Source organism: Xenopus laevis, chromosome 1S (assembly GCF_017654675.1).
Source record: "Xenopus laevis strain J_2021 chromosome 1S, Xenopus_laevis_v10.1, whole genome shotgun sequence".
Classification (NCBI taxonomy): domain Eukaryota; kingdom Metazoa; phylum Chordata; class Amphibia; order Anura; family Pipidae; genus Xenopus; species Xenopus laevis.
In genome coordinates this window covers 31,725,830-31,751,887 of record NC_054372.1, presented here as the reverse complement: position 1 = coordinate 31,751,887, position 26,058 = coordinate 31,725,830, and the positions used below count along the sequence as shown (strand labels likewise).

Below are 26,058 nucleotides of genomic sequence, written 5' to 3'. Positions count from 1 at the left end.
CTATAAATATTAAGGACAAAAAGAGCATAATAGACTTTCTAGCATTTTTGATACATTTATTGCTCTCATTAAAGGGGACCTGCCACCTTAAGAAATAATTTCAAATCCTGTTCTATCATGTTAGTTGTGCAAAATAAACTTTATTCACACTGTATAGACAGTGACAAGAAGGGGGGAGGCATGTGGGGAGAGCAGCGACATCTAGGAAGTGCTGAATGGAAAGTGAAAGTAATTGACTGCCCCGCCTCTCTGCCTGAAGTATAAATGATTGACATTACAGATATTTAAATACATTTATTACGCGTGTGGATGTTTTAATACAAAAAAAAAATTTGGGTTTACCAATTAATATGCAAAGGACTTTTATTATACTGACTTTTATATGTGGGTGACAGGTCCCCTTTAAATATGACATACACAATTTAATAGAAACAAATAGACTTCTATTTGTAAAACTTTTTCGGTTTCAAAAGTACAAATCTTAGTTCTTATTTTTGTTTGTTGTGGTTTCAGAGAACAAAGGGATTTCAGACTGATAACTTTCCTTCTTCTTCTAACTGAACTAGAATGGCGTGAATGGTGGTAGGATAAAGCCTATCCCGTCACTTTTTCAGAATTAAAACAAAGCCTACTCTCACTGTGTATTTGATTTTTCAGTCAAAAGCAAAACAAACTTATTTTGATTATAGTGTCCCTTTAACAATTGTACAGGCATTTTCTTTACAGTTTCAACACACGCATGCAGGTTAACCCTTTTTTACCCGCAGCACATGGCAGGAACATGTGGTTAAAAGAAAAGTTCACTTTTGAAATAATATTTTATACATGTAAGCAACCTACAAACTCTACAACTGGTCTTTGCGTGTGTATATGTTTATAAAAAATGTACTTATTTTGCCTCTTTCAAATTTTAGCAGATTAAATTACCTATATGATTCATGTCAACTTTCCCTTTAAATGTTCCTTCAGGTGTATGCATAAACTCCATGTCCAAAAAGCGATTCAGGTGAAGCAACAAGCAGCCCATTAAAGGGAACACATTGATGGCCTTTTCTCCATTTACTTCCACAGCTACAATTCTTTCTTTCTTTGGCCCAAAACAATGATGTCCTATTATGGGTTTTTTGCAATGGCTGGCTGTTTACTCTACCACGACTCTAAGTTTGGGAGCTTCCCTTTTGGACATTCTGTGCTACAGTATTTGGCTGATAATAATAATCACGCCCAAAGATATTTAGTTACGAAGCCAAGGCTTGTGACTGAAATCATCACAAAATCTGATTTTTTTTCTAGTTTTAAACTGGCTCCTACGCTCGGAAATCATAGAAAGCTGTTTCTCTCCAGCTCCAGCACAAGAGTGTGATATTCTGTATGACTAATAGAAGATTCATTGCAATACTGTGCTGTGACAGGGCCAGTACAACCATAAATATCAATAATATATATATATTCCTACTATGTAGCCATGCAGCAGAGGGATTTGTATTTATTATAGATTGTGGCTAGGGGTATTGCCAAGAAATATTAACCCAACTGTAACATGAACATGCTGTGGGTTATTGCAGAAAAGGCAGCGTGCCAACAGCACAACCCTGCATTTGCTTTATGTACTGTATGGGCAAATCTATGTACAAACAGCAAGTATATGTTGGCAATCCTTATAGTATCAAGGTGATGTATAAAGGCATGTGCATACAGTGATAAGTGGTATTAGGATATCCTTGTTATCAACAGGACCGCAGTTAATAAAGGCTGAAAATTAGATTGTCAAGTTGACAAAGCTATGAGTTATGACAACTCCCACACCAACATGCCGTCACCAATACAATACACGAAAAATATCTAAAATAAAAAATATTTTACATCAGTCACAGTTTTATACACTAAACCTGGCATCAAAGCATACCATCCACTTTAGTGTAAGAAAAATGACAGAATGCAATTACAGGAAAATCATTTCAAAGTCATGTCATGTTGCCATCAGCCAGGTTTTGTCCATTTTGCAGCCGGCTTGCAGTTCCATGCTAAACATTGGGAAAACTTAGGAAATTATTTAGGTTGAGAGCTTGACCTGTCTGGTGATCAATCAATAGGAATCACATTTTTACCTTGTAGAAAGGGCACAGAGAGAGCCGACAGCCACAACGTATTTTGCAGGACCCCATCCAACATACTCAAATGCGACGGGAAGCGGACTTTTCTCATCTAACTTGTAATACGGCATCATAAGAGTCAGCGCAGCCGACACTCCAAAATATGCCATAAAACATATTAGTAGGGAGGCAACAATCCCAATGGGTATTGCTCTCTGTGGATTTCGGACTTCTTCCCCTGCAAAAGAGGATCTCAGCCTTCAGTCTCAGACAATGTCCAGGGCCAGTTGTAAAAATAATGTAACACATGTTTAATATACAGATAAATATGGCTATGCAGAAACATTTAAGAGTGAAATATGTATATTTAAAAGTTAGAGGTCAAATGTGAGTGCAAATTTACCCAAAGCAAACCGTGCCTAGTTCCAGCAGCCCTTTATAACTCACCAAAAATATTACACAGCAAAAACAGCCTTTATGTATATGAACCCTCTGTGGCTATAAGGCTGCCCACTAGGACTGTAAATAAACAAGTATCAGGAAGTGGAATTCCAAGGCAGCAGGACTATTCCAAACCCAGCGGTGTATCTTTGGGAACAGATGTGACCCGTGGCTGTTTTGGTGTCTGGGCTCCAAGTTAGAGTTCACTCTATACAGTATATCCTTCCATTTTAATGTCCTTGCCTAAAATTCCCATTATGGCTATGAGAAAAAATATAGTATAAAATGTATACATATTAGATTAACTTTTTTAACTTTTGTAGAACGTGGCCCTTCCTTATGTATCTAAATGCCTCAAAATAATACTGAAAACTATTTTTAGAGTAAAAGAAAGTTTGTAAAGGAAATTTTACTTAGTTATAGACTAAATTGCTGCATGAAAAGGCAAGAGTAGCTCTTGGCCCGATTCATTAAGCTGAGCTGGTATTTCAGTTGCTTCATTCAATAGCCCTATCAGGTCTTCCTCTTCTATTTATAAGGCAGTCAGCTCACTAGTTCTTACCAGTTGTAGCAATGCAATCAAATCCAACAAAGGCGTAGAAGCACGTAGCAGCGCCAGCCAGCGTCCCTGTCAGTCCATATGGCATAAAGCCTCCAGCTCCATATAAACTTGTCACATTAGCATGGGACACAGAGTTTCTAGAAGGAAAAAAAGCATACGGCAGAATTGTTCATTAAATCATCCAATTATATGCGCTCCATACATAACATTTTTTATTGATTCTATATCTTGCATGCAAAAGGGCAATGTATCATAAGAGGCAAAAAAGGAGGCAGATTTTTTAAAGTCTGTAAAAAATAGTCCTTTCACATTTTATCACCAGTGAAAATATTGGAATTGTCTGGAAAAATTCCCATCTGTATCATTCTGTCCTCAAACACGTTTGAACAGAGATTCTAACCTTTTACAAATGTGCCCCTTATGAATAAATACTTGGAAAAAATTACATGGACACAAATGGTTTTTTCCACTGGTGATAGAATTTGAAAAGAATGGAATTATTTTTTCCCCATCCTTTGATATATCTGCCCCATAATGCCTACATATCAAAGCCAGTAAGTAGTTCCAGTAGAGCAACTATCTCATTAATCCTTTAAACCTATAGCAATAGGGAATAATGCCTTGTCTTCATTTAACTATTTAGGGCTCTTGCGCATGGGCGTTTTTTTCTGCATTCTTGTAGTGTTTAACACACGTTTTATATGCAGGTTTGAGCACAAAAACTAATTTGCTAATTGTTTCCATTATATTCTGCCTGGTTGTACTCATGAGCATTGAGTTGAGCTTTAATCCATTTGCATTTAATTGTGTTTGTTTAGATGCAGCATGTTGCATTTGAAAAAAAGGGGGTTGCATTTGAAAAAAGGACAAAAGCAGTTGCGTAAAAAAAAAAACACATTTAAACGCAATTTATTGCATTTAAAAAACACAGGAAAAAACGCCTGTGTGTAAGAGCCCTTAGCCTCCTAAATGCATTCTGAATACGGGGCAGTAACACAAAAACATGAGAAATGTGATTACTCGTCTGTAGCAGAGATGTTTTGTAAAAAGGATTCGGTGATCTTCCAGTTTTGCAGGTTGCCTTTCACAAATCCAGCGATCATGACGAACAGGAGCACCAGAACATTCACCGCTGTGAACACCTTGTTCACCCACGCTGATTCCTTTACTCCGAAGGAGAGCAGACCTATAAGAAAATCATTAAAAACAATAGTATGTAGTACAACTTGTATATTCTAATTAATTTTCTATGAATTTCCATAGACTTTCCAATTAGTCCACCTAACATGGAATGGGAAAGAGATACAAGCCTAAAGCTGGTCATAGATGTTGAGATTTTTAAAAGATCGTGAGACCACGATCTTCTCAGAACGATCGTACGATTGTACGAATTTACCATCAACTAAAAAGATCAATTTGCCAGGAAAAAAAAGGGGAGCTGCCTGCTTGGTCCTGCAAACATAGATAGATTGCACTGGGACCAACAAAGATTTTTTGACCTGGCCGATCAATTTCCTGACAGAAAAATCATAAGATGTACGATCAAATCCCACTAACCGCACAATCATTTCGATGGATTGGTCTGACTTCCCTAAAATCGGTCGTTCGGCAAGAAGAATCATTGCGTCTATGGGGAGCTTTAGAATTAATATAAGTAAATGCTAACCCACTGCAATTACTTTGTAAAATAAACAGGCGCAAACATTGCTAAGGTGCTGCTGTGAAAAAGCTTAGCCAGCTACAAGTGCCATAACACTGTTCCATTACGTAACAGAATTCCTTCCTTGTTTATATTCCTTATATGACTTCTTAGGTCCAAGGGAGACAGTGCACTTTAATAACTTGTTTTAAAGGGGCAGTATACTCATTTGTCCAACATGGGATCAGTGAATAGGGCTTGTGCTTGTTGCTGATTGTTTGCACCAAAACTCTCTTTTATCTTGAGCTAAACAGGGAAAGAGAAACTATTTGCAAGGTACAGTAGATGATTAGTTTACCAGAACATGTAATCCTCCTGCATAATGATCTCTTACTGATCTGTGCAACCTTGCAAACAATGGTGTACCTTGAAAGTGGTAGGACCCCCCTAAAAAAAATCTTCAGGGGGGCTCAGTGCAAGCAGTCCCTCATGACAGCTACCCCCCATGCACCCCCTCCCAGTGGCATACCTCCGAACATTTTGGAAATAGAAAGAGGGAGAAAAAGACTTACCGCGCGTAGCTTGGCAATTTTTTTTGACCACGTCTATTTTTTGTGGCCACCCCCTAATTACCATGTTCATTTTACATAATTTGGCATGAAAGTTTGAACACTTTTATGTGGTTTGTATGTGTTATTACAGTTTTGCTAATGAAAGTGAATTGCCCTTCAAGCTGCAAGTAAGTTTACCCAAGAGACCTGTATGTTGCGGGTTTAGCTGTCAAAAGCAGAACTGTCATGGGAAAATTAAGTTAGGCCAATGCTCGCAAGAGTCAAACATTGAATCAAGGAAGCTTTAACTTCCCTGTTTGTCCTGTTTAGCTGAAGGAATAATAAAAAAAGTTTGTTACTGATTAAATCAATAGGCAAAAAGTATGTTCAGCTCAAGCCCTATTAATTGTTCTCATGTTAAATAAGCAGATTGCTATCTAACATATTTTTAATATACTTGGAAGGACAGAGTTAATATTAAATGCAGTTGCCCATAGGCCAATGTCACACATGGAGATTAGCTGCAGTTTGTATCTAGAAACTGACTTCATTATTCACTATTAGGGCTCTTACTGACAAGCGGTTAAAGCTGCGCTCCCCTGCGTTCCGTATTTTTTGCATTCAGCCGCAGGGGAACGCAGGAATAGACGCATTTAGATTTTTTCAATGGGGCTGTACTCACACAGGCGCATGTAGGCACCGAACGCAGGAAAAATGCAGCATGTTGCATCTCAACCTGCGTTCGGCGCCTATACGCGCCTATGTGAGTACAGCCCCATTGAAAAAAGCTAAATGCGTTTATTCCTGCGCTCCCCTGCGGCTGAACGCAGAAAAACGGAACGTAGGGGAGCGCAGCTTCAAACACTCATCTGTAAGAGCCCTTTGGGCATAAGAGACTCTCTGTGCAGGTGCCACTAAACACCTTTCTACTGCAGGTATAGCATGTATTATCGGCAATGCTTGAGATCTGGGTTCTCCAGTGGGATTGTTTTGCCACCAATATGGATTCTTGCAGTTCAGTAAGTACAAGCTACTGTTTTATTATTACAGAGAAAAGGGGAACCATTAAGAAAAAAAAATTGCTTAAATGGATTTAAAGCTGTATAATAAAAGTCCTTTTCATATTATACATGAAATCCAAATTATTTTATTTTATTAAAGCATTCATAGATGTTTAAATATCTCAGCTGTCAATCTAATATTGCCTGCCCCTCCTCTATGCCTTAGGCATAGAGGCAGGGCAAGGCAATTACTTTCACTTTCCATTCAGCACTTCGCACTTCCTAGATGTCACTGCTCTCCCCACATTCCCCCATTCTCTTCACCATTTAATTATGTAACTTGTGCATGGGGACGTACATCAGGTCCCCCATTCTGGTGCACAAACAAGATTTTGAGATGATGCAAGGCTTGCCAAAATGGCTTCTGCCTGCTTGCTATAATTATGAATTCCCAGACTGAAGGAAACAAGATTCAAATAATTTATACAGCGTAATTAAAGTTTATTTTGCTTGACTAGCGTGATAAAATAGGCTTTGGAATCATTTTTTTGGGTGACAGGTCCCCTTTAAATAACACTGGCAAACTAAAAACCATAAATAAAGATATACCACTTGCTAAAGAAAAATTACACTAGTAAGCCAGTCAAAATGGGAGCAAAGTCCCTTAGAGCAAGGAAAATAGAAGGAAATGGAACTCGTTTTGTGGCTCCCAGCCACTTCATCAGAAACTAGCTTCTGATGAAGTGGGCTAGGAGCCACAAAACGAGTTAAGCGGGCAGCCAAGACCTGTGACATGCTGCTGTAATTTGTAGTTTTCATCAAATACATTTGGACTTTTCTACCTTTTTATATTGACTTCCAGTGTCGGACTGGCCCACAGGGATACCAGGAAAACTCCCGGTGGGCCCAGGTGTCAGTGGGCCCCTCCTGCTTCAAAACATTTGGCCTATTTCATGGCCATTCCCTATTTCTATGAGAACAAAGAGACTAAATAGATTGAATTAGAGGTTATAGTATGTAAAGAAAAGAGACTAGGAGAATAGAGGTTGCATGAGGAGAGGAATTATAATATTACTGAGAGTGGGCCCCTGATCTGAGGTCTTTTGGTGGACCCCTAGTCTAAGATTTTTGGGTGGGCGCCAGGTGTCCCAGTCCGACACTGCTGACTTCCTCTGTGCTCCGTTGTTTGCACTTGGATATGAACTCACTGCATGTGATGGCAGTGGACGTTTATCACACTGGAGCCAAGAGTGCTAAGTGCTCCCACTGAAACATTTGTACCTGCTTAATGAGTAATTGGTACACACTACGGCAGTTCCTAACAAACAGGCATAGTAATGATGCAATACATATGAAATGATTTGTGTCAGTCCAAGAGGAGAACACATTTTACACCTGCAGTTAATCTGTACACTCATTGTACAGCAACAAATTGTAAAGGGAATTTGTGAGACAACAGCTGTAGGGCTGCCATCTGGGTAACACTGGTGTATCCTTACCAGATAAGAGGAGAATTAAGAAAACTGCAAAGATGTCTGGATATTCAGCCAGTCCAGGTGAGTTCATCCTGAAGTAGGTACTGAAGAACTGACCAATACGCTTCCCAAGAAGTTCATCAAATGTGCCACTCCAGGCTCTTGCTACACTTGATGTACCTTAAACATGGAGTATTATAATGCATTTGTAAATATGCTGTATCATCACAATTGCATCAAATAGTGCCAACTAAAATGTTTAAAATAACCACGTGACCTCGTTAAAATTGGGCATTTATTATATTTTAGACTTCATTTGCTGATTCTTGGGAGAATGTTTTTCTCTATGGGAAACAATAAAGGGTTTTACAATAATAATGCCCACCAATTGCCCTAAAACGAAGAACAGAATTTAGGACCCCTATTGTGTCCCAGCTCTATGGATACTGTACATCACGCATGTCCAAAGTGCGTGCTGAAGGTGTTAGTAATAGACACATACTGGCACGTAGAGACTCGCTGTTTTCGCATACTTCTTTAGGGCTGAAGGTGTCAATAGACGTACTGACGTGCCAGTACAGTAAACTAAAGACGTATGGCGTCACTACGTGTCAGTACGTGTCTATTACTAACACGTTCAGCACACAGGCAGCAGTATAGACCAAGTGGCAGATCATTTCATTAATGTGCCCAAATATTACTGCTACGATTACTCGATTCCTGTAAGTTAATGTTAATGGTTCAAAGAATGTCAGGCTGAATGGTCGGCCCCCACACATTTTCACCTCACCAAATCTGGCCCTCGTTGCAAAAAGTTTGGGCACAAGGATCAGCCACTTCTTTGTTCTCAGGAAGATGCTTGAGGTCATGGCCTGTCAAGTCATAAATCTTGGGCTACTCTCCTCTACTGATGCCTTTTGTGAACTGGCAACAGTGATATCTAATCTCAATAGCATTTCATTTTAATAAATGTTTTCTTTTTATTTACTTAGAAGCATATTTAAGTATATTTATGTCCTAACATTTTTACTTGAGCCTTTGCTTTCAATTAGTCAAATTCTCATTCAACCTATATATACAGTATGATTTACTGGCACCTTACCTATTACATAGGACAAGATGAGGTTCCAACCAGTGATAAAAGCCCACAGTTCTCCAACAGTAACATATGTATACAAGTATGCTGATCCAGTCTTTGGCACACGGGCTCCAAATTCAGCATAGCAAAGTCCAGCCATTACAGAGGCTAAGGCGGCAATTAGAAATGAAATTACAATACTAGGTCCAGAATTTGCTTTGGCTACTTCCCCTGCAAGGACATATACTCCAGCTCCAAGAGTGCTCCCAACTCCGAGAGCAACGAGGTCTACTGTTGAAAGGCAGCGACATAACTTTGAGTCCTCAAGACTGTCCAGAGTTACAATTTTTCTTCGAAGTATACATCGGGCAAATGTCAAGGCTGGTCCACAGGGAACCATGGTGGAGTCTTCTTCACTCTAAATAAATAAGCTCATCTGTAAGTACAGCATTTATTGTCATGGTTTTCCCCAATTAATATTCCCTATTGTTTTTTCCTGATGTTCAAGCCTTGCTGTGAAAAAGAACTGTAAATATCAGTTGGCCTAGGACCCCCTCTTCCTAAGGAAAAATACATATAGAAATATATGTAGACATTTAGAAACACTTCATAACATCCTGGATCCTGGCCCCTCCACCGCCCGAGGCAGCAGCAGTTGCTGCCGCCCCCCCTCCCCGTGCGCTTACCTTTTTATGGAGAAGGCGTGGAATAGCTCATGATCCAAAGCATACCACATCTTCTATAAAACATTTGGGAAGCAGTGTGATACTTGGCCATGGCACTGGGACACTAGTGTTTATCCATGATGTGACACAGGACAGTAGCTGAATGAATTCTGAAGTGTTCAGAGATCTACTGTCTGCTCAAATCCAGCTAAATGCAGTCAAATTAATAGGGAGGCATTTCATAATACAGAAGGACATTGACCCAAAACATACAGCCAAATCAACCCAGGAGCTTATTAAAGAAGTGGAATATTCTTGAATGGCCAAGTCAGTCACCTGATCTGAACCCAATTGAGCTGCATTTCACTTGTTGAAGACTAAATTTCGGACAGAAAGGCCACAAACAAACAGCAAATGAAAGCCGCTGCAGTAAAGGCCTGGATCATTAAACAGGAGGAAACCCAGAATCTGGTGATGTCCATGAGTTCAACACTTCAGGCTGTCATTGCCAGCACAGGGGTTTCAACCACGTAATGAATATTTTATTTTCAGTTTTTCAATTTGTCCAATTACTTTTGAGCCTCTGAAATGAAGTGATTTTGTTAAAAAAAAGGCTTTAGTTCCTCACATTTTTATGCAATCTTTTTGTTCAACCCACTGAATTAAAGCTGAAAGTCTTCTGAGTTGTTTTATTTAAAATACATTGTGGTACTGTAAAGAACCAAAATTAGAAAAAAAGTTGTCTCTGTCCAAACATTTATGGGTCTAACTGTATAGGTGAGTATAGGCACTTAAAGGTATTATCACCTATGCAGGGGGAAAGAAGGAAGGGGGGACTATGTAGGGTACTGAGTAAGGGGTTTTATTTGTGGGGGTGTTGAGTTTTCCGTTAAGCATTCATATTGAGGGGCGAGGACCGGGACCTTGGGGTTTGTTCTGGGTTTGGGAGACCAAATGTCACAGCAGCTCAGAAGCAAACAGTTACGACCCACCTAAAAGCCATCCCGTCTAGCTTGAAAGGTTGGGCTGTTTACAAGAAGTGTTTGGGCAATTAGTCATACCTCTCCAGGTCAATATGAGCTACACAAATATTTTCACTAATCTCTTCATTATTTAAAGTTTTTTGTAGGGATGCACCGAATCCACTATTTTGGATTCGGCCGAACCCCTGAATCCTTTGTGAAAGATTCGGCCGAATACCGAACCGAATCCAAACCCTAATTTGCATATCCAAATTAGGGGTGGGAAGGGGAAAATTGTTTTACTTCCTTGTTTTGTGACGAAAAGTCACATGATTTCCCTCCCCACCCCTAATTTGCATATGCAAATTAGGATTCTGATTCGGTTCGGCCAGGCAGAAGGATTCGGCCGAATCCTGCTGAAAAAGGCAGAATCCTGGCCGAATCCCGAATTCAGTGCATCCCTAGTTTTTTGTGTTTATTGCACAACACGGAACACTGAATGCATTTTCTCTTTTCTTTCTAAAGATTGCCTTAACCAATTGTGGTGGGTCAGGGTTTTAGCTGAAAAAAATGTTCTTAATTCTCAAAGGCATGTATTTACTTAGAAAAACGATTGTGCAATATTTCCCAAAAAGTAAATAGCAAGTCTGGAGCATCTATGCGTCTGCTTTTGCTTGATATATATCAGGCACCTAAATATAATAGAATGGAACAGAGCTATATCCAGACAAATCCAGTCTCTTGCACACATACACTTTCATCAGACCCTACAACACTGATCCAAAGGGAAACCAAAGACAAAAATAAACCCCACAGTTGTAGTTATGCCTATGATTGGTCCTTGTTTTTCCATATATATTTTGACATAATGACAAATGGATTTCTAGTAATACAACCTGGCAGAAAAAAAGGTGCTCATTTTTATTTCTACAGGTCCCTTTTATAAGTTATAATATGCTCTGAATGTAGAGGTCAAAGGGCAAATCGGTGGCACACAGCAAGCCCCTCTATAAACAACTTATCCCAAAGCTGAATCTATAGACAAGCCATTGTTCCTTCATATTAGGAGAAGCCTTTTTTCTCTGTTATTGCCTCTGCCATCAGAGTGCACAGTGAGACTTAAAAAAGCTATTGTTATTGTCACTAATTGCACCCGCAATTTCCTCAGGAGGACTTACTGTATGTAATGGAGACTTGCTACACAGAAAGAAAGCTCAATATAGTTATTGAAGGGGGTGGTTAATAGTGGTTAACCACATATGTTACGGTTGCTCAAAGAACCAACCATTATGTTGAAAAATATGTGTATAGGAAATAGACGGGTTCTGAAGAGGATGTAAGCACAGCAGGCATGTTTGTGCACAAAGCTACTAGGAAATGCCTAAAACCGAAAACACTGACTTCCACCTTTACTAAAACAAAATATTCAATAGCCTGCAGGTTTCCCAATTGTATACAAATCATCTGAGAAGGATCTGACCCTAATCCAAAACCACTTCCAAAAAATAATATTTATAGAAGAAGAGAGAATCCGCATTCCTTATAAGGGCAGTGCCATTTTGAACTACTTCTCTGATAACTCGCTGACTTCATGAGAGACTGAAGGACCAATCTTTCTTTATACTACGCTTGATCTTTCCTAAAATATTTTCAATCAAAACCTTCACTGTCTTCTGAAACCTTCCATTTTTTCCATCATTACCCTGACATGTTTTTCAGTGCATTTTTTCACCAAAGCCAAAAGGCAGAAACGTCTAGTGCTCAGTATTTGGCTAACGTGGATTAAGACAGGGCAACATCAACAATGAGATTAAAGGGCCAGCAAGGAGAATTCTCTTAACCGAGTCTACACACTGGATGGCAGCAAATTTGGGGGAAGAACACTGAATATTACATCTTTATGGTACATGTGAAATTATTTGGATATAAATATTATTAAATAAAAAATGACCCTTTACCTTTTTTCTTTCGATACAGATGAAGAAATGTTAGAAATGTTTGCTTTTAGGGCCCATACAATAAAAAATTTTTTTTACTCTGGTGCGGTGGTGAAATTGAACATTCATAAAACACAAACAGCTGCAGAATCTTATATAATCTTGATATATTTTACAAGATATACAAGAAAATAACATTTGTCATCTCAGAGCAATGAGAAGCATTGTAATTTACCACTTAAGCAGCCTGACTCTATGTGGAGCAAAAGTGAAGCCTTCTGGCCAATCAATACAGGACAACTTGATTCTGAGAACTGGAGGGCCAAATTTTTCTCTGTATTGTCACTGGAGGTTAATAATTTATAAAGGTGTAAATAGTGCATTTAGATGTTGGTCTGGCAAAGGTGTGCAGGGATAAAAAAATGCACAGCAAAAAAATTATACTTTTCTCCCAGCCCTAATCAGGGGAATGTAATATTGGTCACTAATGCAAAAAAATAGTTTGCCGGTCGTTGGCAATGTGTATAAACGTTCGCATATTGAAAATGTTGCCTTTGCGAAAATGTTGCGCTTCACACGACAATATTTTGCTATGTTGCGCAGTGAATGTAATAAAACTTATTACTGAAAACGTTGTTACGTTTGCTCTAAAAGATTAAAGGCTCGCAATGTGCAATTAAAAAGCCTAATGATGAATATTACATTGCGACGTGTGCATTTTTATTCAGAAATTTGTTCTCTAAGAATTTTATTACATTTCCCCCTAAATCGCTGAAAAAGTAAAACTTTATTCATATTTGATGAATAAAGATGTCACAACTAATGAACCATATTGTTAAACAATACGATTGTCGGCTTTCCTACAGCACCTCGTTTTTTTACAAAGGGGAGTCAACTAAACTAAAGGGCTATCAATGTTTTGTTTAACATAACTGCTAACTGTATACCCAGGGCAAGCCCAATAAATAGTCAATGCTGACATAATGTGATCTGAAGAAAAACAAGTCATTTGTTTTCCTAAACAAATGCTGTTTGACTGGGATGATTTAGTCTTACTCTCTTTCTTGTTTTTAAATGGTTCCCTCTTTTGCCACAGTAACTCTGCAAATTCCAAACTTAAACAATATCAACCATGACCGCATGCCTCATCTGTTGTGCTTATAATAAATGCTGGTATCCGTATACTTTCCATTCTGGTTTATACAGTGTTGTAGTAGTTGGTGGGGTGTTAATATTTCCTTTTGTGTGGCAGTGAAATGCTGCCAAACTAGTCTCTGGTCGTCTGTAGCAAATGGGTAACCAGTTTTATTGCTGGCATTACCCCTCAAAATATCTACTATGGAAAGGACTTTCCTATGAAATTTGTCGCCATAAGAGCTGTACAAGATTATCAATATATATTATGATGTTCACTAAGGTAGGTCCAATTTCTAACCTTGAAAAAAGGGTGTACATTTGCAAACTGAATCATTCATTTGGCACCTGGTTTACTCTTTACACTTTAATGTTCAGAATGACATTAACAGACTAGAAAAATAAAGAGGTTGAGTGAGGAGAGTAGGAATAATAGTTTGGAAAGTGACCCACCCCCCCCGTCTAAGGTTTTCTGGTGGGCCCCTGGCATCCCAGTCAGACAATAAGAAACTGGCCTCATATTATCTATACAGATCACATAATGTAGAGGCTTCCTGGGCTGCTATGAATTTTGGGCAGTGGTAAAGGGATACATATATGACCGCAGGCCCTAACAAGCAACCCTGACTTTTACATTACAAAATATATACCATTGCTGGTTATCTGAGATACTAATGTCAAAATATACTTGTGTTCCTTCCACCAGGTGCCTATGATCCCACATATACACATCTGACCCTCACAACTAAAGCCAACCAAGAACCCCATACTATTTGGAATTTCGCTTCGTAACTACTCTACTAGCGTGCCAATGCCTTATTAATCTGTGACACTTAGAAATATCCCTCGTAGATGGGATTCTATGTTTGGTAGGGCTATCTGCTTAAATAAATTTAAAAACGCATTGGCAAATCTAGAATTAGTGAAAGAATGTGCCCTTTTGCATGTGGCAGGGAGATGACTTAGACAAGGCCAAAGTATATCTATTAAGAACACTATTCTCTCACTTTTGAGTTAGCCCAGTAACATTTGCAGTATGTACATAACGCTGGTACCTGTGTGCTGGGTAGAGAGAGATCACTCTGTTCCCAGTTCTTCTGCCTGTGATCTGCGGGTGACACCAGGGCAGATTAACACAGGAGATCTGCCAAAATGGAATCCATATCACCTACTGGAAATCTCCCAAAGTGTGCAGGGAATTTCACATACTTGCCTGTTTCTAGGCAATATAATCAATGGAACATGCACTATCATTAAAACAGAGTCATAGAAGAGACTTCACTAATTCTGAGCCCAAAATTCTGTGACCAAAAGCCACAGTGATAAGGCAGTGAGCCTTGTTCGTTTTCTTTAGCTCTGAAGCTGCTCCTACAGTTGAGGCAGCTGTAGTGTACCTGCCTGTTAATGGGTGATATGTAGAATTAATGGCCCTTAATGTAAGGTAAATAGTAAAATGTGAAAAATAAAAATAACAGAAGAGAGATATATACAGTATTTTGCCTATCCCCTTTCTGTTGAGCATTAAAGGAGAACTCAAGAAGTAGCTAGAAATGTTGTACATTATGTTTTGTTCTTTTGTACGAGCCCAAGTCAATCACAGCCCTTTAGCAGGAAAGATCTGTGTCTCTGAAGATGCCCCAGTAGCTCCCCATCTTCTTTCTTCTTATTTTCTGCTGATTCTCTGCATATGCTCTTTACTGCTGTCCCTTACCGAGCTTAGGGACCATTGCATAAAATATGCATCAAATATAAATTTCACAATTGAATGCTGATTAGTAATTAATGCAGATAATTACTACATGGCAGCACAGAAACCAGTGCAATTAGCATCAGAATTTAATAATCAGCCCTGTGGCATTAGCTTATATTACAGGCTTCATTTTCTGCTTGATAACTTTGCAACAACCCCTAAGTTTAGCTTCTCAACAGCTGCTCAGAGCCCACTGAGCATGTGAGTGTCACAGACACTTTCCAAGATGGTGACCCCCTGTGACAAGTTTGAAGTCCTGGATCATTGCTGCTATTGACAAGCTGAAACTTTAGGCTGGTGCAATAAGTTCATTATATAAAATATGGAACGTTTAGTCATATTCCTTTTTAGGGTTTAGTTCTCCTTTAAAACAACAAGCAAAGTCCTTAATTAGCAGGTTGATCATTGCAGGTATAGACCACTGGACTGATCCAGTCTGAAGTCTGTACTTAAACAGACACTTTATACCCTTTCCATGTGGTCAGACAGCTCTATGCTTTGGATTATACAGATTTTTTTTGGTGCATTTATGAGGCTTAATGTTTTCCTAGAGAATAAGAAGAAAGAGCACCAGGATGGTGTATTACCTATTATTATAGTAAACCGTATTTGGAAAAAACCTACTCACATTCAGACAGATATCTGATATATGAGTAGGTTTTTCCCAAATACGGTTTACTATAATAAAGGGTAATACACCATCCTGGTGCTCTTTCTTCTTATTCTCTAGGAAATCACGAAGCCTCATAAGCGCACCACAAAAATACTATACACTGACTTTATTTACAAGGACAAGTGGGTCCAATTTTACAAGTGTGTGCAGCTACTGAGCAATTTTATACAATAAGCGCGGAACTTATATTCTTTTTACTGACTCTCTATGCTTTGGATTGCCATGTAAACAAAAACACAGCAGAGATCATATAATATATGAATATAGAACCTAGGGCGATGGCACGATTGGGCCCCATAAATTCCTTATTCAATAACACTGAAAGTGATAAATGTCTTTTCTAAATAAATGTCTACAGAAAACTGTGCCATGGTGTAAGCAGAACCACTGGATTCAAGAACATTGCCTATGAACACCCTGTACCTGAGCTGCTTGTTTAAGTGAAGGCTGACATGTAGAACTGACTTTGGGGCAGGATAACTTGTCTTGTCAATGATGTAGTTCCATCAATGACATTGATGTCATTGGTAGTTCAGGGTTATACTTTGAGGTAATGAAAGAAACTGTAATAAACAACCTTTCCAATAAACATTAATCATACAGTTTCAATGGTTTTTAAAATATTTGTAAATGTAATTGCAAAGGGTTGGAAAAAGATGGGGAAAATGTTCCCAGGTGAGGAGAGGAGTTGGGGTTGGTTGGGACTAATGTATCGATAGAAGGGAGAGAGATATGACAAATGTATTTATGAATGGGAGTGAGTCGGTACAAATGCATCTGAAGTAGGGGTGGGAGATGGAGACTAATATGTCTACGGGAGAAGAGTGAGATGAGTGCATATGCACCTAGGGGAGAGTAGGAATATGAAAGAAATACAACTAGGGAACAAAAGGAGATGGAGATCAATGCAATTATAGGAGAGGAGAGAGAAGAGGACAAATGCTTTTGGGGCTTGGGATGGAGATAGGACAAATGGATCATAAGGTGGGGATAGAATATGTGACAAAGTTACCTAGGGAGGGAATAAAGCTAAGAGAGGGGAGGGATATGGGGTAAAGGAACAAAGGAGAGAGTAAGGGACATAGGGATAGACACACTTGAGTAAGGACAAAATGATGAGGGTAAATACACGTAGGGTGGGAACAAATGCATCTGGGGAGAAGAGAAAGATGGGAATGGCTTCAAGGGCATACCCAAAAAAGGCATACCCAAAAAATGTAGAGAAATGTTGAAATTTAAATAACAGGCAGAACATATTTCCAAAGCAAGTACCCTGTATAATTTTAGACCTACAATAAACAGAGGTCTATATTTTGCCTTAAAGTAACTTGGGTCTCTAATAACAACAGTAGGGGCCAGACTGCTAAACAGCTAAAAGCCGTGGTACATGGGTTACTTTCAGGCATTTCTTTGACATTTGCCGCAAACACATGGGATGAACACACCTTAAATCACCTCCATCTCCAGTGAGAATCACCTGAAAGCACTAGCACGAATCTGTGTCACGAGATGTGATAAAATCACTAAATCACATGGATTTGAGAAAAGCAGAGAGCAGGTTCTAGTTAACAATTTACCTGTGCTGCAATCAAAGAAGAGGAAAGCACATGTTAAAATTAAGTAAACTAAACTTGTCCTTCAACCTTTTTCTTTTGTGAGATGCTGGGAAATTATCCAAAACACGAGTCAATTTTTAATACACGAGTCAAGTTAATATATATAGTAATATATGTTATTTATATTTTAAACAGTTTCAGAATGTTTTGAAGAATATATAAGACACCTCAAAGCATTTCTGACCTGCTCATCAGCATGAGAATCAAAAATGGTTACCGTGGAAAATGCACTAGTGGATAAAGAGCGCAATCAGGAGAACAACTATACATTATATGAATATATCTAGTTAGTAATGTTTACATTTATTTTACCCTTCATTTTGAGCACTACGTCTAAGCAACTGGCAAATTCCTGTTACAAAAATTTATACAGGGTTTAATAAAATTACTTTGAAACAGATTTTTCCTTTTGTGTCATCTCTCTACTTGATGCTCTTTCTCCATTTCCAGAGAGGCTCTCTCTCAAGAAAATAGCAGCAATCCACATTTCCTTTCCCCAAACTCTTGAATGCACTAAAGATGGCCATACACGGAGAGATCCGCTCGTTTGGCGATGTCGCCAAACGAGTGGATCTCTCTCCGATATGCCCACCTTGAGGTGAGCAATATCGGGCTGATCCGATTGTGGGCCCTAACGAATGGAAACGGGTGGACGGATCGCGGGACCGCATCAACGAACAGATGCGGCCGCGATCCAACGGGATTTTTAGTCACATCCGATCGAGATCTGGCCAACTTTCAGGGGGCCCCATACACGGGCCAATAAGCTGCCAACTTGGTCTGTCGGCAGCTTTTATCGGCCCGTGTATGGCCACCTTAAGCCTATGGCACACAATTGGGACAGGCTCTGAATCTTGAAGTTATGCAAACACTGGGCTTAAGAAAGAATCTGTGGTCTGAATGCGTTATTGTAAAGATGGCAAGAAACTCATTCATAAAACAGGACAGGACTACAGTTTCACTTAAGACTCTCAAAATATAGTACTGCCATAAATTACAAATCATGAGCCATTGCTTTCAGGTACAACTACAAGCATTATTTCTAATGAAAGTATCTCAGTACCTGTCTAAATGGAGTTTGGTCAACTCAACCTCTAGGAACTTCTGTATTAGTGATTTATCTGCCATAAACCCCTCACCTGCCAGAATGACCTGTGAGTTGCATTACTGTTATAAATGCATTTTCCATGTTAAAATACTCAGTAGATAAAGGAATGTGCAGTGTGTATATATATATATATATATATATATATATATATATATATATATATATGTGTGTATGTGACTGATTAAGAATATAGTGCAAAGCAGAGTGTCTGCAGTTAGTAAGTCCACTTGTGGGATCAAACTGATAATTTGGAGAAGGCGAATCAATGAAGCCTATTATAATTTCAGTTAAATTGTAAAGATATATTTACATCATTTTAGTACACAAAAAATATCTTAAAATTAAGTATGTTGTGACTCAAATAAGAGCTTTAGAAGCATGCTACCTATAACAGGTGGTTTATCTCCAGTATCAATAATATATGAATTGCATCCTTACTAACAAACAACACTACATTTTTTTTTAAAACAAAGAATACAAATGAAACTATTCTGAATTACTTACCAAAATATTATGGACTTTGTCTATTCCTATGCAGAGCTAAAGTCTTGCAGGTTGTGTGGTGAGCAAGCAGCTTCCAAGCAAATGAATATCAACTACAGTTACTTGTGGGACCTTTCCCAAAGTCAGACGTCCTGCCCCCTGGACACACTGCTTCTCTGACACAACTCACTGGCCAGAATATAACCCTGTACTCCCAATATTACCATGCTCCACTGGGAGGGACTCAGGAAACATGAATTCAATCCAATAATACACAGTGGCTCCATTTATCTATCTTGGTATCTCTATAGGGACAATAATTTCCTCTGTTTCAATCTACATGTCTTTATAATTTGGACTGACATTTTTGAATACATGAATTAATAGATTAAGAAAGCTTCCCTTCCAAAAACAGAATCCCTTGGTGACTTCCAAGAACCATATATTTAACAACAGGGTTTGCTATTCCTTATATATGCATGTACGGTACGTGACAAGTTACATTCCCATGCAAGGGCACATTCCCACAATTTGTAGCTGTTCTTATTAGTGCTGGCAGTGGGTATATTAAATTAGGCTACAGATTGGAAGCATGAATCAAGCAAATATGAAGCATATACTATCTAACATTTGTGATACACAGATACACTATACTGTAAAAGATGATAAATATATGAGGTGTACCCCATAAAGTCAGTGCTGGAGGGGTCCTTCCCTGCACATTTGTGCTTGAGTTAAGGAGACAAGGTGCACATTCCTATGAACACTCAACCCACTTGTGCCTGCTTTTCCATGGGTGAAACTGCTTGACTCAATTGCTAATTATAAAATGTCACTGACGTTCAGAAATGAATAAGATGCTCTACAGTATGTTTCCTAGGCATTTGCTTCGGCCCCAAAGAACTTTAGGAGGCCTGGTCACAGCAACGGCCGAATAAGTCACATAGCTACATCAGCAAGTCATAAATATACACATCTATGGGAGGCTCTGGGTAATATAAGAACATGCACAGGGAAGGAGGGGCCCCAAGTGCCCTTCCAAAAACAAAAAACAAAAACAAAAGTGAAGATGTAAATATACAGATGCATGCATTTCGTTGGACTTTGCACACTGGCATCTGCTTTGAAAACGACCCCCAATATTTTCAATAAAAATTTACTACAACTGAACATTACAGTTACAAATAAATCTCAAAAAATGTTCTTTCATTAGGAGAAAAAAATATATTAACAAATATATCTTTCTCAATAGAACAAGAAGTGACTGCCAGCTTGTTTTTCTAGATTTTTAGATTTCAACAATATCCCACATCAGCCCACACCTGATGAAAAGATATAGGCTGCATCTTGTATCTTGCTGTCTATTGCCTGGCTATTGCAGTTCAAGAGACAAACATCAATGACCAGTAAGGCTAGTGACACACGCTAAGATTCGGGGAGATTTAGTCGCCCGGCGACAAATCACCTCTTCTTTGGGCGACTAATCTCCCGGAAAAGTAAATGCTCCGAGTGCCATTGCGCCGGCGATTTAGATTCTAGCCGACGGGAAGACTTTTCAGGGAGATAAGTCGCCCGAAGAAGAGGCAATTAAATCTCCCCTTATCTTAACATGTGCCACCACCCTAAAACTACGAACAGAGATGTGCTCATGCCAGCAAAAGAACATAATTTGTTTTATTATTCTTTTCCCTTTCTGCTTATCCACTTTTCCTGCATTCCTATGTTTTCAGCCTGAGTTATTCTATTTAGTCCTGACCCTAGAGGAGCAGAACCATTCAAAGCCAACCTAGTCCTCGCTGGCTATTTAGCTTGGCCAGTGCTGTAACTATAAAGGAAGCAGACCCCGCAGACATGGGGGAGTGGGGAACGAGGGATGCAGAGTCTACTAGTGTTAATCTCCCTTCTGCAGCCGCTCTCCTAAATGAAAGCTGGCGGGAAGCATCGGGAAACAGACGGGGAGTGGGCGGGAAGTGGGGGCAGAGCTAGGGGGTTATATGTATAAATTGTTACGCTACTGAGCTTGGCTAATTCTCTTATGTTCTGTCCACAGAAGTAGCTTCATTGAAACTAAAGGGATGATCCCCAAACCACATCCATTCCCAACATCTTGGCCCTTACACCTGCCTTATTTACATTGATTCTTCAAATGGTGGCAGCTTGCAAGAAAGTGATCAACTGTGTGTTGACGATGACAGATAGCAGAGATTGGGGGTTGTGGGGTCAGAATATTCCAATTGCAGAAATCTAATACTGAAACCAATAAAACACTATAATACAACATATACATAAAATACAGAAACTGCACATAATGGAAAAAAATTTTTGGCAAACTGTGCCTATTTTTTGCACTTCTTTAATAAATGAGTCTTAGAAACTTGCCAAGCCTACTTCTCAGTTATAGCTGTGGGGTTAAAACCTCAGTCAAAACCTATTTGATCAGATGGAAATTGGCAGCAACCAGAAAGGCAAGTACGGAGTGACCTAGTGGAAAAAGGACTTATGTTCTCTAAGAACATATCTCTAAACACAAAGGGGCAGATTCCCTAAAGGGCGAAGTGGCTAACGCTAGCAACAATTCACTAGCGTTACCGCCCACAGGGACTTCGCCGATTTCCTAATGGGCACAGGTGTCTCTTTGCTAGCAAAGGAGATAGACGCTAGCGTTGCTTCGCACAGGCAAATGGACGTAAATCCGCAAATTCACTAAGATGCGGATTTTACTGAACGTTACCTCATTCGCCAGACTTGCCTTCGCCAGCTCAGACCAGGCAAAGTGCAATGAAGTGCACAGGACGTCCTCAATTTTTAGTGCAAACATTTTCTAAGTCCCATAAAACACTGGTGTCTTTTCCTTCTTTCAGTGATAGCCTCCAAAGGTCCGTAAATTTTCTTTTGGGTACCTGGGTTCCCCCCTCCATTTTGTAACATACTGTATGGCACATTAACTATACAGTGGGCTCATATGTAGGGCAATATGACAACTCTATTGTCTTTAAGGTTCCCTGGACTTGTGTAATGTAATGTATTTGCTGCAACATATACGTCCATGTAACTTTATCATTTCCCGCCGTATGCAAATTAGGCAACGCTAGAGCATCTTCGCTATGGTTGCCACAGTAACACTAGCGAAAATTCGCCAGCATTTGGCGCCCTGGACGCAACTTTGCACTTTGTAAATTAGCGTTGTCCTACCGAATTTATGCCTAGCGAAGTGTTGCGATAGCTGCGAAGCCGTCACTGGCGAATTTTCGCCGGTTAGGGAATTAGCCTCAAAGTATGCTGGCATTAATACGTAATTGCTTTGAACGTTTGGTTGGTTTTAGAGGTCATATGATGCAAAAGACATATATGGCCAACCTATAAGTGTGTTTTTATTTTTGGATGCTCATGTATAAAGGCAGGAAACTGGAAGCATGGATTAGCTTAAATATACGTGTATTTCTGGTTCCTTAAAGGAGAAGGGAAGCTATGGAGGCATTTTATTGCCAATAGATTAGCTGCAATAATGCAAGCTAGAATGCTATATTTATTCTGTAGAATGTTTACCATACCTGAGTAAAAAGCTCTAGAAGCTCTCTATTTGTTTAGGATAGCGGCTGCCATATTTGCTGGGTGTGACATCACTTCCTGCCTGAGTCTCTCCCTGCTAACTCATAGCTCTGGGCTCAGATTACAGCAGGGAGGGAAGGAGGGAGGGGGGAAAAGGGAGGGTGGGTGGGAGAGAGGAGCAAACTGAGCATGCTCAAGCCCTAGCCCTGGACGTTTAAGCTGAAAACAGGAAGTCTGATCCAGAAGCCCATGTGTACACAATAGAAGAAAGAAATGCTGTGTTTCTTTTGACATAGGACTCAGCATTACTTTGAGGGTTTACTGCTGTATTTATATAGACCTTTCTGATAAAGCATACTTAATTTTAGCCTTTCCTTCTCCTTTGAAACAGACAGTTTCATTGTTATTAAATCTAGTTACCAAGTAATTATCTAAGATTGCGAGCTCTTGTGAGCTGAGTCCTCCCCCTATTGTCTCATAACAATATCCAGTTGTAACTGTGAATCAATTCTGTTGAAATGTTTTAATGTATATGTAAATTATTAAGCCTAGTACTTGCATCCTAGTATATAAGATAAAAATAATGACAATATTAAGGCCTTAGTGACCATTGGGAAGAGAAATTGTACTGATAGATTTAACATGATGGAAATGCAGCGACTTTAACCTGATTATTGCTAAGTAGGGACCAGAACATATTATTGTGTACATGTTGTGCCTTTACTAAAAGTGTAAAACAATAAAGTGGACACTATTTAGAGAAGGATCAGTTCTGTACAAAAGTAGTTCAAAGGAAAGTTGACGGAGAGATAAAAGAGATGTATTATACTGGAAATAAGCTGGCTACTGCCATTATTTGGATACATCTTTAGAATTGTTTTACTCATGATCATGGAAGTAATTTGTCTGGATGTCAGCTTTCCATCAGCTTTAGTAAGTCCAGGCTAGTCTAGACATGGTGTGGGAAAGGTATACACATCCCTTTATAACTAGCCATGTTGTGATGACTGAAGTGTGGTTTGTTTGTCACCAGCTAATGAGATAACATAGAAAATCATGGTGAAATAAGCCTGTGTGAAATAAGAAAATTGCACCTTCGCAGGAAATGGGTATCATTAAGCGTATTCTTTTTCTTTTCTTCCCTTTTTTCACCATATTTTTTTCATTTGACTATTTTTTTTTTTCAAGTGCAGGTATGGGATCCATTATCTGGAAACACGTTATCCAGGCTGCCCCAATTTACGGAAAAAGCCATCTCCAATAGATTCCATTTTATCCAAATAATCCAAATTTTTTAAAATGGATTTCCTTTTTCTCTGTAATAATAAAACAGTAGCTTGTACTTGATCCAGACTAATATAACTAATCTTTATTGGAAGCAGAAGCAGTCTATTGCATCTATCTGTTATTTGAATCTTCATACTAATTTACCTCAATTTACGAATTTTCAAGATTGAGAAAAAAAAACATGAGCACCAACAAAAAAAAAGTTGCGAAAAAGCTTGTGCAATTTCTTTCATCAATGCTAGCTTATTTAAATATATTTAAAAAGTCGCACACCAGTAAGAATCACATTGTTCCACTCATTTTCAATGAGGCTAAAAAACTGAATTGTTTTAATGAACTGGAAAAATAAATATATATCTTGAAAGCTGTTATAGAAATTGAACCTTGCCAGCTTTTAGGTGCCGAGTTTTTTTTCTGGTGATTTTTCATGGTTTTACTCTAATAGATGCTGACTATTCCTGGTTCCAAAGAATATTCTCGAGTATATTCACACTCATGTTTTTAGCTGCATTTTTCTCAAATAGTGAGAGAAACGAAAACTAGTTTATTCATAAATCGACCCCCAGGTCTACTAGGAAATCATATAAACATTAAATAAACCCAATTAGCCGATTTTGCTTCCAATAAGGATTAATTATATCTTAGTTTGGATCAAGTACAAGGTTAAGTTTTATTATCACAGAGAAAAAAGGAAATCACTTTGAAAAATTTGGATTATTTGGATAGAATTGTCTATGGCATATGGCCTTTTCCATAAATCTGGATAACAGGTTTCCGGATAATGGATCCCATGTATTGGGTAATAGCAAAGCAATACACCCCATCTAAAAAAATTGAAGGGATTAGCTAATGCTTTGGGGTGGAATATCTACAATTTATACTATGGCACAGATTTGTTAAGGGTAGGGACACACTGGGCGATTTGGGGAGTTTTAGTCGCATGGCGACTAATCGCCGCGACTTTTCTCCCCGAATGCCTCCCCTCGCTCTGCGCCTGGCTAAAATGAAAAATCGCCTGCGCTAATCACACGCGGCGATTCGTTTTCCGAAATCGCCCGAAGTTGCCTCACGAGGAAACTTCGGGCGACTTCGGAAAACGAATCGCCGCGTGTGATTAGCGCAGGCGATTTTTCATTTTAGCCAGGCGCAGAGCGAGGGGAGGCATTCGGGGAGAAAAGTCGCGGCGATTAGTCGCCAGGCGACTAAAACTCCCCAAATCGCCCAGTGTGTCCCTACCCTAAAAGCACATCAACTCCTCATTGATGACACTTATCTCTTGTAAAGGAGGAAAACCCTTGTATAAAGCAGACTGATAAAAATAACTTGTATCAGAAGCTTATGAGGTCCTTTTTAAATGCCTCCTAATCCTGCATATTGCATTTATTTAGTAGATACCTCTATTTAACCTATGAGATACAGAAGGGGACCCACTACTGTATGTTATAAAACATAATGAACACATGGGTTTGTTCATATCACAGTATTTGGAGTAAGATGTAGCAGTCCATACAGAGTAGGTGCTATTAAATAGAGTATATCAGGGATCCCCAACCTTTTGAACCCATGAGCAACATTCAGAAGTAAAAGGAGTTTGGGAGCAACACTAGCATAAAAAATGTTCTTGGGGTGGCAAATAAGTGCTGTGATTGGCCATTTGGTAGCCCCTATGTGGATTGTCAACCTTCTTTGGGGCTCTGCTTGGCAGTGATAACTTTTGAAAAATAATCTCATATTCCAATAATGCTTAAAGATAAAAAGTATATGTTTATTTCACATTATAAAAGTCAAAAATTCCCCTTATGGTGCCTAATGCGTTTCATGCTTACCTAGCACCTGTTTTTTATGAATCCAAAACTTGCCTCTAAGCCTGGAATTCAAAAAATAATCATCTGCTTTGATGCCACTGGGAGCAACATCCAAGGGGTTGGAGAGCAACATGTTGCTCACAAGCTACTGGTTGGGGACCACAATTGTATATCAATGGTCTTACAAATGCTGGAGAGAATGAAGTAGAAGACATGTGATTATTAGGAGGATAACCAAGATAAGGACAC

At 39.1% G+C, this 26,058-nt stretch overlaps 1 protein-coding gene across 4 annotated transcripts in view; it reads right to left on the bottom strand.

Annotated features, from left to right (window-relative positions):
- slc7a2.1.S (solute carrier family 7 (cationic amino acid transporter, y+ system), member 2, gene 1 S homeolog) overlaps positions 1 to 26,058 on the bottom strand; it is an 81,950-nt gene that overhangs the window by 15,869 nt on the left and 40,023 nt on the right. For all 4 annotated transcript variants that reach the window (XM_041579494.1, XM_018243169.2, XM_018243170.2 and 1 more), the window contains exons 2-6: positions 8,865 to 9,258; positions 7,787 to 7,942; positions 4,117 to 4,282; positions 3,097 to 3,233; positions 2,109 to 2,331 (exon numbers count right to left, since the gene is read on the bottom strand). In XM_041579494.1, the coding sequence (XP_041435428.1) occupies positions 2,109 to 2,331; positions 3,097 to 3,233; positions 4,117 to 4,282; positions 7,787 to 7,942; positions 8,865 to 9,240 (1,058 nt within the window). In that variant the 5' untranslated portion in view covers positions 9,241 to 9,258. The remainder of the gene's footprint in view (positions 1 to 2,108; positions 2,332 to 3,096; positions 3,234 to 4,116; positions 4,283 to 7,786; positions 7,943 to 8,864; positions 9,259 to 26,058) is intronic.